At 35.2% G+C, this 12,199-nt stretch overlaps 2 protein-coding genes and 1 long non-coding RNA gene across 4 annotated transcripts in view; 1 reads left to right on the forward strand and 2 right to left on the reverse strand.

Annotated features, from left to right (window-relative positions):
* The window catches only part of LOC101886199 (uncharacterized), an 883,799-nt gene that overhangs the window by 868,148 nt on the left and 3,452 nt on the right, over positions 1–12,199 (reverse strand). The window contains exons 5-8 of the mRNA XM_088650328.1: positions 11,716–11,942; positions 11,458–11,605; positions 10,966–11,075; positions 1,774–10,610 (exon numbers count right to left, since the gene is read on the reverse strand). Of these exons, the coding sequence (XP_088506454.1) occupies positions 10,302–10,610; positions 10,966–11,075; positions 11,458–11,605; positions 11,716–11,942 (794 nt within the window). The 3' untranslated portion in view covers positions 1,774–10,301. The remainder of the gene's footprint in view (positions 1–1,773; positions 10,611–10,965; positions 11,076–11,457; positions 11,606–11,715; positions 11,943–12,199) is intronic.
* LOC148680967 (uncharacterized) overlaps positions 1–12,199 on the reverse strand; it is a 663,035-nt gene that overhangs the window by 597,031 nt on the left and 53,805 nt on the right. The window lies entirely within an intron of this gene.
* The window catches only part of LOC148681068 (uncharacterized), a 31,820-nt gene that overhangs the window by 5,729 nt on the left and 13,892 nt on the right, over positions 1–12,199 (forward strand). The gene's annotated exons all lie outside the window — the stretch shown is intronic.

Consider the following 12,199-nt stretch of genomic DNA (forward strand, 5'->3'; position numbering starts at 1 on the left):
AAAGTCCAGGACTTGATTGAACACTACTTTCTCCAGAATCTTGGCCATGAATGGTAGCAGGGATACTGGTCTGTAGTTTTCAAGTAGCGTATGGTCCAGGTTGGGTTTCTTTAGCAGTGGGGTTACCCTAGCCTGCTTAAATGTAGTGGGGAATAAACCAGAGTCAAGAGATGTGTTAATTATGTGAGTCAGTGTTGGTATGACTGCAGGAGAGATGGCTTGCAAGAGATGAGAAGGAATGGGATCGAGTGGACAGGTGGTTGCATGGCTAGATAGCACAAGTTTGGACACCTCAGACTCAGAGAGCTGAGAAAAAGAGGTGAGTGTGTGTGGTGTTGGTGTTGTATCTTGCGTGTTTGTTGTAGGTGCAGCAAATTGAGCACTGATTTTTGCAGTTTTGGTGCAGAAGAATGTAGCAAAGTCATCAGTAGTGAGTGTGGAGGATGCGGGTGGAGGAGGAGGATAGAGGAGGGAGGAAAATGTTTTAAAAAGTAGGCGAGGATTAGTGGCATTGTTGATTTTCAGACGGTAATACGTCTGCTTTGCAGAAGTAACCTCAGCTGAGAAAGAGGACAGAAGAGTTTGGTATGTTAAGAGATGTGCAGGATTTTTAGTTTTCCGCCAAATTCTCTCTGCAGCCCGAAGTTTTGAGCGATGCTCACGGAGAGCATCCGAGAGCCAGGGTGCAGGAGGACTGGCACGGGCTGGCCTGGATGCAAGAGGACATAATCGGTCTAGACATGATGCTAGTGTGGAGCAGAGTGTATTAGTGGCACTGTTCGAATCAAGTGCAGTGAGTTTGCGAGATGGAGGAAGAGAGTCTGAAACAATGGTGGATAGTCTATTGGGTGAGAGAGATCGTAGGTTTCTGCGAAAGGTAACCAGTGTTGGAGTGTGTGGCGGCTCAGGAGTAATGTGGATGTTGAGAGACAGAAGGAAATGATCAGATATTTGTAGTGGAGTTACTATTGTTTGATCAGTGAAGCAGTGTCGTGTGTAAATAAGGTCTAGCTGATTACCTGATTTGTGGGTAGCAGAAGTAGGTGCTCTTTTTAGGTCAAAAGAGGCAAGCAGAGTCTGAAAGTCTGCAGCTTGCGGTTTGTCAACGTAAATGTTGAAGTCACCTAGCACCAATAAGGGAGTGGCAAAATTAGAAAAAGATGAGAGAAGAACATCCAGTTCATCTAGGAAGTGACCTAATTTACCTGGTGGGCGGTAGATGACAACCACATTTATGTAGAAGGGGTGGATAATGGTGACTGCATGGAATTCAAAGGAGCTGATTGTTGGCAGGGACGGTATCAGAGTAAATTTCCATTCTTTGGAAATTAGTAGTCCAGTCCCACCCCCTCTCCCTGTGTGACGAGGAGTGTGGGAAAAAGAGAAATTAGCAGAAAGAGTAGCATGTGTAGCAGTGTCCTCCGGCCTCAACCAGGTCTCAGTTAGAGCCATGAGATTATAGTCAGAATATGTAGCTATGGAGGTAATAAAATCAGCCTTGTTAACAGCTGATTGACAATTCCAGAGGCCCACGGAGAGAGAGAGTTGTGAAATAGTAGATACATGTATTGAACGAAGGTTGTGAGGATTACGCCTGCAGCGTACCTCCCGTGTTTTGCGAGTGTTAGTAACAACAGGAATTAGAAAACACATAATAAAAGTGCACTGACAACAAAAAATAAGTGTAAAGTAAAACAAGAAAGTAAAGTACTCAAGTGCTTTGTCGGTGTCTTTGCTCGGTGGAGTCGCGCAGGTAGAGTCGATGGTCTTTACCCTCGTCACACGAGGCGGTCTTCACACGAGGCTGCCGCGACCGCTGCCGCGGTGAACTAGTTGTTTATATAACCCCAAAGCACTAGCTGATTGAATTCAGCTGGACACGCCTCGAGAGTCAAAACAAGGGCCGAAACTGAGGCGGACGACGCGAACCGCGTCTGCGTTCGCTACACAAGCTCTTATAGTAACCAAGGAAACAGTGGCTAAACAACTTCTAGTATTATACACAACTGAAAGCAAGTTTAAATGTCCTACAACTTTACACAAACAGCTGGAAACAAGTCCTCAAACCATACACAACAACTGAAACAAATCTTAAATGTACTTACAGGCTGCTGTTCTAGATGCTGCTAAAGTGCTTCTCCTCACTTTATCTTGCTTTTGGCCCATAGTGCAACTCCATGACCTAGCCCTCAGTTATACTACCTAATGACAAATATATGTCACAGTATTATTACAAATGACCAAATCATGTAATTGCACTTTGGAATAAAATCACGCCAAACCTCTGTGTCCTGTTCTGACGAGGACACAGTAAAAGACTTGATTCTATTTTGTTGATATCATCATAAAAGTAGTATTTTAAGCATACAATTAGTTATCTATTTGCTTCTGGGGGTCATGATTATTTAACATACAGTAAAGAATAAAACTAAAACAAAAAATAAACATGCACAATCTCCCAATCTAGGGTCACAACACAATATTCTAATCTAACATCCACACACATAATCCGTAGAGTACGTTGATCTTCAGCCCAGATACTTTGCGTATCGTAGAGAGCTGCCGTTTTGGGGTAGAGGTTACTAGCACTTAACACCCAAGGCATGGATCCTCTTCATCATCCTCTTCTTTATCTAAACTATAAAAATTTTTAGCACTAGTTCATCTTTTTGACCCTAAATCTGGCACATACTTGCGAGCATTCTTTGTTTCGTTCAGGCCTTAAAAAGTGTTGCTAAAGACTTTATGTTGAGAGTCTATAACCTGAAGTTGTGGTGATTATCATCACTTGAATTTGTGGCACCTTCTGTATTTCTCACTCAGGTATATAATCAGAATTACTCTTTTAACTGTTCTGATGAACTCCTTCTGCCACACTTTGCACTTCGTTGAGCTTCAAGAATTTCTGCCTCCTCTGTTTCCCGTTAGCTTTCTCTTGCTGGAGCTTTTTCCTTTGGCTGTCTTGTGCTGTGGTCCAGATGGTATCCAGTTGATGGCATCCCCTTTGACAACCTTGGCATAAGGTCCATTTCTCCTGACTTCACTCCACTTTCTCCAGAACACCTCCGATATACTCGATCACCGAATTAATCTCCTGCTTCTGGTCCTTTCTGGTTTCCTGTACAGATATCGCTTTGCACATGGCAGTTAGTTTCCTCATAAAAGACCAAACCTCTTTCCAATGCATTAGAAATGTTCTCCAAACATTCCACAAGGTTTAATACGAGATTACATGCAAGGGTCGACCCAATAGTATTTCATGCAATGTTAGTTGCTTGTTTCTGTCAGTTTTCATGCAATCACTTGTTAATGCAAAAAGGTAACAAATCAATCCAGTCAAGTTTATTATTTTACACATCTTGTTAAACTAGGCCTTGATGAATCATCTTTAGCTCTTTCAATCATTCCTTACAATTATGTGTAATTTCTCAATTTTCTTTATTTCCAATACTTTTTCAATTCATTTATTTATCTATTCACTGAATTATATATCTACTTAATTATCTACTTAATTACCTTTATTTACTTTAATTGACTTTATTTACTCTAATTTATTTATAAATGCAGACACATTAAACTTATTTCTGAAGGTATTCCAAATAGGAGACTTACTTCTCTTGTCATAAATATAGTAACTGTTTCTTCTTCCCTGCTCTGCTGATGGAATTACTTTCACTCATTTACCACAACTGTTATTTCCAAAAGTTTATATCTCTTGCCCTAAGCTAGTTTTATTATATCACAACATCCACTATCAAGTTCTTGAATAACCCATTAGATCTATTGTTGTTCCTCTACTCACATTCTACTTTGCACAAATGTCACATGTGGACAACAATTCAATAATTACTGCATTCAGAAATGAGATCATTATCCTTGCTGCCCAATCTTCCTTACCACTTCATCCTTGATTCTAACCATGTACATCGCCAATGACAATATCTAGAAATGCTGTTGCCTCAACAATCTGTACTTTGTATGTATTACATAAATCTTATTTGTCTTTTTCGTTCACCTTTAATGCTACATATGTTCATAAAGACTAGTACGTTGTTTATTTGTACTATAATCTAATTACGGTTGTGACTCTATACTATTGTTAGACCTGCTACCCTATTTTCTTTAATGAAAAATCAATTTTCTTATTTATCATCTTATCAGTTATTATTGCATCTGGAATAGATACAGAATCTTGTTAACACTAAACCCGTCATCCCTAAAAAATGTTATTTATGTCTTTTACTTAGCTTGAACTAGATGTACCTGCAGATAACTAAATTCTACACGTCTTTTTTACTTTAAGTGTAACCAAGTGTCTACCCTCCTCTGATAATTAACTGAACAGAAATCAATTACTTTAAAATATTTGGCATCTAAACAAAAAAATTAAGTACAGTGCGTGTTAGGACCTCTGCTAAGAAATTCTCTATCACTGACTGTTCTTAAATCATAAATTTTACAACATCTACTTTTGTCTGCTTTGACTAATGCCATAATCAAAATTTAAATTCAAATCAAATTAAAATAGAATCTATTTTATTCGCCACCTACACAATCACAACCGAATTGAAATTGACTTTAATTAGAAATGCCATAACATATCTAAGTGTTTCTATTATTGCTATGTTCTCAAAAGTTTCAATAATGCCTATTCCAGCATATAACAGACCTGCATCTGGTTAAATTTTAATTAATCCTCCCTATGCTGGCTAATTTTGTTTTCCCTTAATGTCCTGAACTGTTAATCATTATTAAAATTTGACACCTAAGTAATTTCTTATTTCTGAGCTATTTCTTATTTTGCATTTTCTATTAATTTAACATTTTTCACTTTTCAGCATTTTCAGCTCCTAATTCCTTCCTGTTCTCACATCAAACTGGTTATTCATAAACTTTTGTTGTAATTTTCTACAAGTTGACTGAAAAATCACTGGATTTCTTTATAGGTTCCTCTCTATCTGATCTGATTATTCATCTTTAGTCCTTAATCCTTTTTGCTTTTAATTATTTCTTCACATATGTAAAACAACCTATTTTCTGTTTTTAAACACTTTTCTCTTTCAAATATTCTTTTAGTACATTTAGTATTGTTACTTTTTGACCTATTCAGTACTGTGAGTTCATTTCACTTTTTTTTTTTCATTCTCTTCAAGTATAAATCACTTTTCTGTCTTAATCTCTGACATAATTTTTTCTCTCAAATCTTGGTTTAGTTTACTCAAAGTAAGTTTTCCCTAATTTTAACTTAAATATTTAACTCCATCAACTTCTAACCCAAATTATTATTATTATTATTTTTCAGTTATCAAAAACTGTCTTTTATTATCTTTTTTTATCACCACCATGCATTATAATTTATTCTCCTATGTTCAATAATCTCTATGAGTTAATCTATGAAAATGAACCAAAATAATTTAACATTCTTCATAATTTATCATTTCAACATTACACATTTAAAGTTTCATCGTACATTATCATCTAAGACTTTTCTTACAGTTTACATGATACTTTTCTTTTTATCAAATTGACAGGAGTCTGATTTGATACAAGAATGGGTAGCTACACTTTTGCTCTTATTTTTGCACTCTGAGTGGTCACATTGTACTCAATTTGGACTATAGGTCGACTGCTTTGAGATGGACTGCCAGACTCCCCCTCCTCACACCCTGAGAAGACAACTGGTTCATAGATTGGTGTAGTCTTTTCTGTGGTGTCCATATTAGGGCACAGTGTTTCCCCCTTCTTTCTTAGTGCTGGCTTCTTTCATTGAGCTGTTGTAAAGTTCTGGTGGAGCGCTTTTTCTCTTTGATCAGTTCATCATTAGCTTGTTTGCCTCTTTTTAGTGTCTCTGAACATAAGTAGCCTTTCCAGTCCTCAGTAATTCCTGGGCATGCAGTGTCTGCCTCACTGCTTTCACAAATGTCCACAGCCAACAGTTTGTCCATTGTGTTTTTCAAACACCTTTTCCATTTGCCAGTGCACTCAGAGATGTCTGGTAGGTAAGAGACCACAGTCCCCCAAAGTCCATCCCTTTGTCCTCTTAATTAATATATGGAATTTAGCTCATGACCTATAAAAGTCTTTCCTTCTTTCCCATTTTTTTTCCATCAAATGGAGACTCCTCTCATCTATTTTCTCCTCTTTACGGTTTAACAGTTTATTTTTCTCTAATTCACAATCATTTTATCATATGTAAATGTTTAATTTTCTATTTCTTTAGTGTTCTTCTAAATAATTTCTTTAGCTTCAGATTATGCTTTACTTTACATTTCTCCTCATCTATGCTAGTGTTCCTTGACTAGCCACTCATTTTTACATTGTAACATTTTCTATACTCAGTTTCTATTTTTTCACTGCTTACATCAAAGGTTTCTTCTGTTTGCCATTTGTCATTATCTTATGTTTTATTTTCTCTGTCACATATTTTAGTATTGCATTTTTTATTTCCATATCTGTTTTTCCATACCTGATTTAATTCAATAATACTACATGGTGGCCCAATATCTGGAATAACTGTTAAAAATCATTACTGCTATAGCTCAAAGTTAATATTATTAATTAAATTCACATATTTATTTACTAAAAGCATTTTTCATTTTTGAATTGCAATGTTTACTTATCAATTTAGCTTCTTACTGCTTAAACTTTAAAATTAATTTTTTAACTCACTCTAATGCATTCTTTAACATTTACCTAGCTTCTATGATTTTCATCTGAATCACTGTACTTTACTACAAACAAATGACATAGCTGACTTTGAGAAAGATGACAAAACATTTTTTTTTTCCTTAAATCCAATCAAATTCTCTAAAGTCAATTATTTCTTTAAATTGTTACTGCTTTTTTCTTTTTATCTTATCTGTTCAATGTGCCTATATTGTAAGCATATTTTAAACATCTAATTTTATCTATGAAACAGTGGACTTATTTTTTCCTATTTCTATTTTATTCTTTTTCCTTTCCGTAATTTGAGTTTTTAGCTCTTAGGTTTTCTTATACATTTTAAAGCTTATTTTGTTACACATTTTATCACTAAATCTTCAATTAATCAATATTCATTTTTCAAGTTTTCTTTTTCTATTTTATTCTCAATCAAAGACCTAACTTATATGTTATTCATTCATATTTATTTAGTAAATCTATTTGTTTATTAATACATTCTTTTACTCCATACTTCCTTTATCTCCATATATATTGATCACTATGGCTTCATTTATTCTTTTTCATTAGTAGAGTTTCAAACTCTTTTCTATATAATATAACTCTATTATTAGTATTTCCTCATTTCATTTTTCTTACTATACTACTTTATAATATATCTATTCATTAATAACTTATATTCTATCCAAATTATGTTAAAGTCTATGTCATTATTTTATCTATAGTTTGATCTCCTCTCTTTTAACTCTCCTCTTCTCTGTTTCCCTAGTGCTGTAAATAGGCAATCTATTGTTCACACATGGACACCATAAATCTCTCTCTTACCCCCATCCTGGAGCAGACTGTCTTTCACCTGTTGCTATGTAAAGAATTTAAGTTCACTCTGCCTATTGTTCTTTTTTAACATATTCAAACTTAAAACTCAAAGATAATTTCAGAAAAATGTTTATTCTTCTGCTTTTTACTCTGTGTTTTTTAAATGCACATGTTCCATTAGTTTTAATTTAAGAGACTCCTCTCTTTATATCATAATCTCTTCTCTTAAACTGCATCAATCACTATTCCTATTGTTCTTTAAATCACACCACACATATGCAGCCCTCCTTTTATATTATAATATACTATAATCATTATTTTAACCTACTCCTTATTGAAAACATACTTTTAAACACATTCACACTTCTAATCTTATTACTTTTCCTCTTCTCATTCACTCCTCTCCTCCACTCAGTGTAACAGGAGCTGCATCCCCCCATCCTCATTCCATTCAAGGAGGAGGAAGGCAGTCTTCTCTGCCCACCAATGTGGACTATTTTGCCACAATCTGAAGCAGCAAATACACAAACACTTCAATTAAATAAATACTCTACACTACACTCCTCTTGAGTGACCTGTCCGAGCAGCCCTCTAACCTTAGAGCGGTAACCACAGGCTTTCGCCTACCCATGCAGCCCTTTGTTTATCTCATTTAACAAAGCGGTATCGTAGGTCTTAGCGCGCATCTCTCTACTTTAATCTGCTTTAATCTCTTAACTGTTACCACACATTAAGGACTCTCTCTTAAAACTTATAAATGCTCTATGCATATCTTACATCATTAATAATTTCCCAAATCTGGGTAACAGTTACTAGTTAATGTTTATCCTATCCATCAAGGCCCACTTAGGAAAACACAGATCATTTGCATGCCTTACTCTTTTTCTTCTGTCATTCAAAACCCCTTTTTTCTTTAATATCTTTTTTACATTTACTTTTAATTCTTTAAAGCTGGAGAAACAGTTCAAGTGTATTTACCTGTACAAGCAGGTCCTGGCAGAAAAAACACAAACTAATAAGCATAAAATTGCTTACCGTTTTTTATTGTGGCCACATATTTGTGTTTTCTCTCCAGTCCAGCATGCACAGTAACACCAGTCCTGCTCCTTTCCAGCCCACCCAGAGGAACGCCAAATGTAGTGGTTTTCTTGGTTTTTCTCTTACTCAATCAAACTCAGTCTGGAGGTTATGAATATCAGAAGAATATACTTTATTGTCGACAACAACACTGCAAAAAATGCCCTTCCTGAAACAAGCAAAAATGACTTAAATCTAGTTAAAGTGTACCAAAATCAAGCAAATAAATCTGCCAATGGGGTAAGCAAATTTGACTTGGTAAGAATTCTTGAAAATAGCATTAATATCTAGACGATAATACATTTCTATTGATCTTAAAATTAGACACAAATTCTTAAAACTAGGCATTTTAGCTTTTTATAAGAATTTAATAGAACATAAATAAGTGAAAATTGTATTAAAACTAGTCATTAAAAACACTGTTGGTTCTTAAAACTAGACAAATATGCTTAAAACTAAGCAGTTTTTTCTTTTTATAATCACTGAATATTATCAATTCTAGAACAAATTGCATTAAAACTAGAATATTTTAACTTAAATCTAGTCAGTAAATCTAGAGTTAGTTCTTAAAACTAGACAAACAAGCTTAAAATTAAGCAGTTTTTTTATTTTTATAAGCACTGAACATGAATAATTCTAGAACAAATTGCATTAAAACTAGAATATTTGAACTTAAATCTAGTCAGTAAATCTACAGTTAGTTCTTAAAACTAGACAAACAAGCTTAAAATTGGGCAGTTTTCTCTTTTTTAAAGCATGACAATAATAATTTTAGGGGGAAAATGCATTGAAAGCAGAATAGTTTACCTTAAATCCAGCCTATTTAGATTTTTTTTTTAAATCACACAAAAACCTAAATGAGATGAAAACTCTTAAAAGAAAATACCTCTCACACCTTCCCCCACTTTAAGTGAAGAAACAACTTCCAGCTTTGCTGAACATTTATTAAAGAACATTCATTAAAGTTCTAAACAAATGGAGCATAAGGCAGGATAAGCAAAGACAAGCTTAAACTTTAAAATGAAATAAAATACCTGGCACAGAAACCGCAAGTATTCTATGCAAAATGCTTTGCCTCAGTCTACACAAACTCAAACAGCATTTAAGCTTCAAACAGCCTGGATCAATTTACTTCGTAACATGATAGCAACCCAAAAATCAAATAATTATCATGCTCACCCTTATGTTCTTCAAATCCTTATGAGTTTTTTTTTTTTTTGCAGAAGATGACACTTTGAAGAATGTCGCCAGCTTTCATAGCAAGAAAAATATACAAAATAAATAAAAAAAAAATACTATGAAAGTCAATAGCTACCATCAACAGTTCCCAACATTCTAAATAATATCTTCTGTAGCCAAAAGAAAAAAAAAAACAGGTTTGAAACAACATAAGATTAAGAAGTAATTGAAGTTTGGGTCAACAATGCCTTGAATCCATGGCAGATTCAAAAATGAACATTTTCCTCTTAAACAACTGAGGTACAGCAAAACAGGATGAACAGTCCAACGTTAATAATAACAACAAAAAATATACTCTGGCACAAAACAACACTGTATACCCTCAGCAGTCCTGTAAAGTTACACACAGCAATTACTTTTTTTGTTATGCTGTGCTGCATTACTGTATGTTAGATACATTTAATCTCCTGAAAATGGGGAAAAACTCCTAACAGCACAAATCAAGTGCAAATGTAATGGCCGAAAAAAAAATGCAGCTGTCTCTCAGCCACAGCAGTTTGAAACAGCAATTAGTCAACAAACATTCTCCATTCATGAATGGCCTTTTTGTACGAGGGGGTTTCATCCTGCTCGTGGATGACATCTCTCAGAACTTGTGTTTGCAAGACAGACAGGAGTGTTGCAAGACACTTTGGATATGTGAGATGAAATGCATAGTAATAGGCCAGGAGGTAGAGAGGCCCCTCATAGAGCAAGTCTTTGTCAAATGTTAGAACTGGGGTTGTACCTACAACCACCATGCAGTTCTCCTCACCAACCAGCAAGACAGGACTGGAAAATGCACGCCTGTGGATGTAGGTATCCGGATCCTCTGAGGGCTAGAAAACCAAATAACAAAAATACAGAATTCAGACTACAAACACAGCAAAAATTAATATAAGATCTGGGTCACTATTCACTTCCATATTTTTTTTTCTTCAATGGAAGTGAATGCCAACCCAACAGATCTGGGTTGGCATATCAACATTCTTCAAAATATCTTACTTTTGTGTTCAGCAGGTTGTGATTAAGTAAATGAAGACATAATTAAAAAATTTTCTACAATACCTTTAAGTTAGTTGTTACATTGCATGTCCAATTTTACGTAGTGCAATTGGGATGGTTTTAACTTAGTATTTTATTGACAATGTAGTAACCTGTTATTAACTTATCACTACTTAAAGTAAAACTCACCGTCAGAACATGGAAAAGAGCCTCACTGATTGGGACCTGTTTCTTCGGTGCTGCAGACCCAGATGGGAAGAGCAGCGGTAGGGCAGTAAAAACAGCAATGGCATGTTCAACTAGATAAGTTAAAAAAAAAAAAAGATATTAACATCAGATATTACTGTAGATGTATGGGAATAATCTATACCACTGGTTTCTGATCCTGGAGACCTGAATTAAGAGACTGTTTACACAACATTGTTTTCAACTGAAAACAGAAAACTTCTTGAATTAAAAAAATAACTGATCTATAACAAGGGTTCTCAACACTTGGCCCTTGAGATTACAGGTCAGCTCCAACCTTTAGCTCTAAAGTCACCAGCCTGTAGATTTTTGTTAGAAACTGGAAACACAGATTAACTCAGGTTTGTTTAATTAGGATTGGAGTTATACTGGACCTTGAGGACCAGAGTTGAGAACCCTTGATCTATACAGATTCAAATTAAATTAAAGTTTTACCTCCATTTAATGTCCTTGGAGGCTTCATGACTTTTTTTATCACTCCATAAAACTGAACCTTGGAGTAGAAGGTCTCCCACCTGTCCTTCACCTCAGAAATGTATTTGGAGTTGTTTGGCTCAATGATTCTGCGTAGTTCATCCATTGCCTGAAAGAATTATTTATTATTAAAAACAAAATTATTTGGCTGTCTGCAGTTATGGGATATGTGTTAGTATGTTTTACATCTGTCTAAAATGTAAGCATTCGTGTACCCACATGGTCCAATTCTTTGAAGCAGGGGTACGCTTGCAAAATATTTGTGGGTTTGTCATGCTCCTTCAATACATTTGAGTCAATGAAACTTCTTCTGGACTGGAACTCCAGGTCTAATAGATGGGTTACAGCAGCTTTATTTGGCTTCTTTGCTTTGTACATTTCTTGTAGCGTCCTGTAATGTCTTGCCTGGGTTTTCTGGCTGTCAAGGCTGTTGTCAGGACCATCAGCTGCAATTTAGCCATACAATATAATTACTGAACAAGATGCACAGAAATCAACAATTGAATAATGTATTTTACGTTACAAATAGAACAAATTCGGCATGCATATATCACCAAATAAGATGTTATGTATTACACACACATATATATATATAAAAATATAAAAATCATGGCCAGAACATGTCCCACGGAAGTGACATGTCTGGCTACTAGGGATGCTCAAAGTAATCGATTAACCGTTAACCGAAAGGATGCGTTTGTAT

This window comes from Danio rerio, chromosome 4 (genome assembly GCF_052040795.2).
Source record: "Danio rerio strain M-AB ecotype USA chromosome 4, GRCz13ab, whole genome shotgun sequence".
NCBI lineage: Eukaryota > Metazoa > Chordata > Actinopteri > Cypriniformes > Danionidae > Danio > Danio rerio.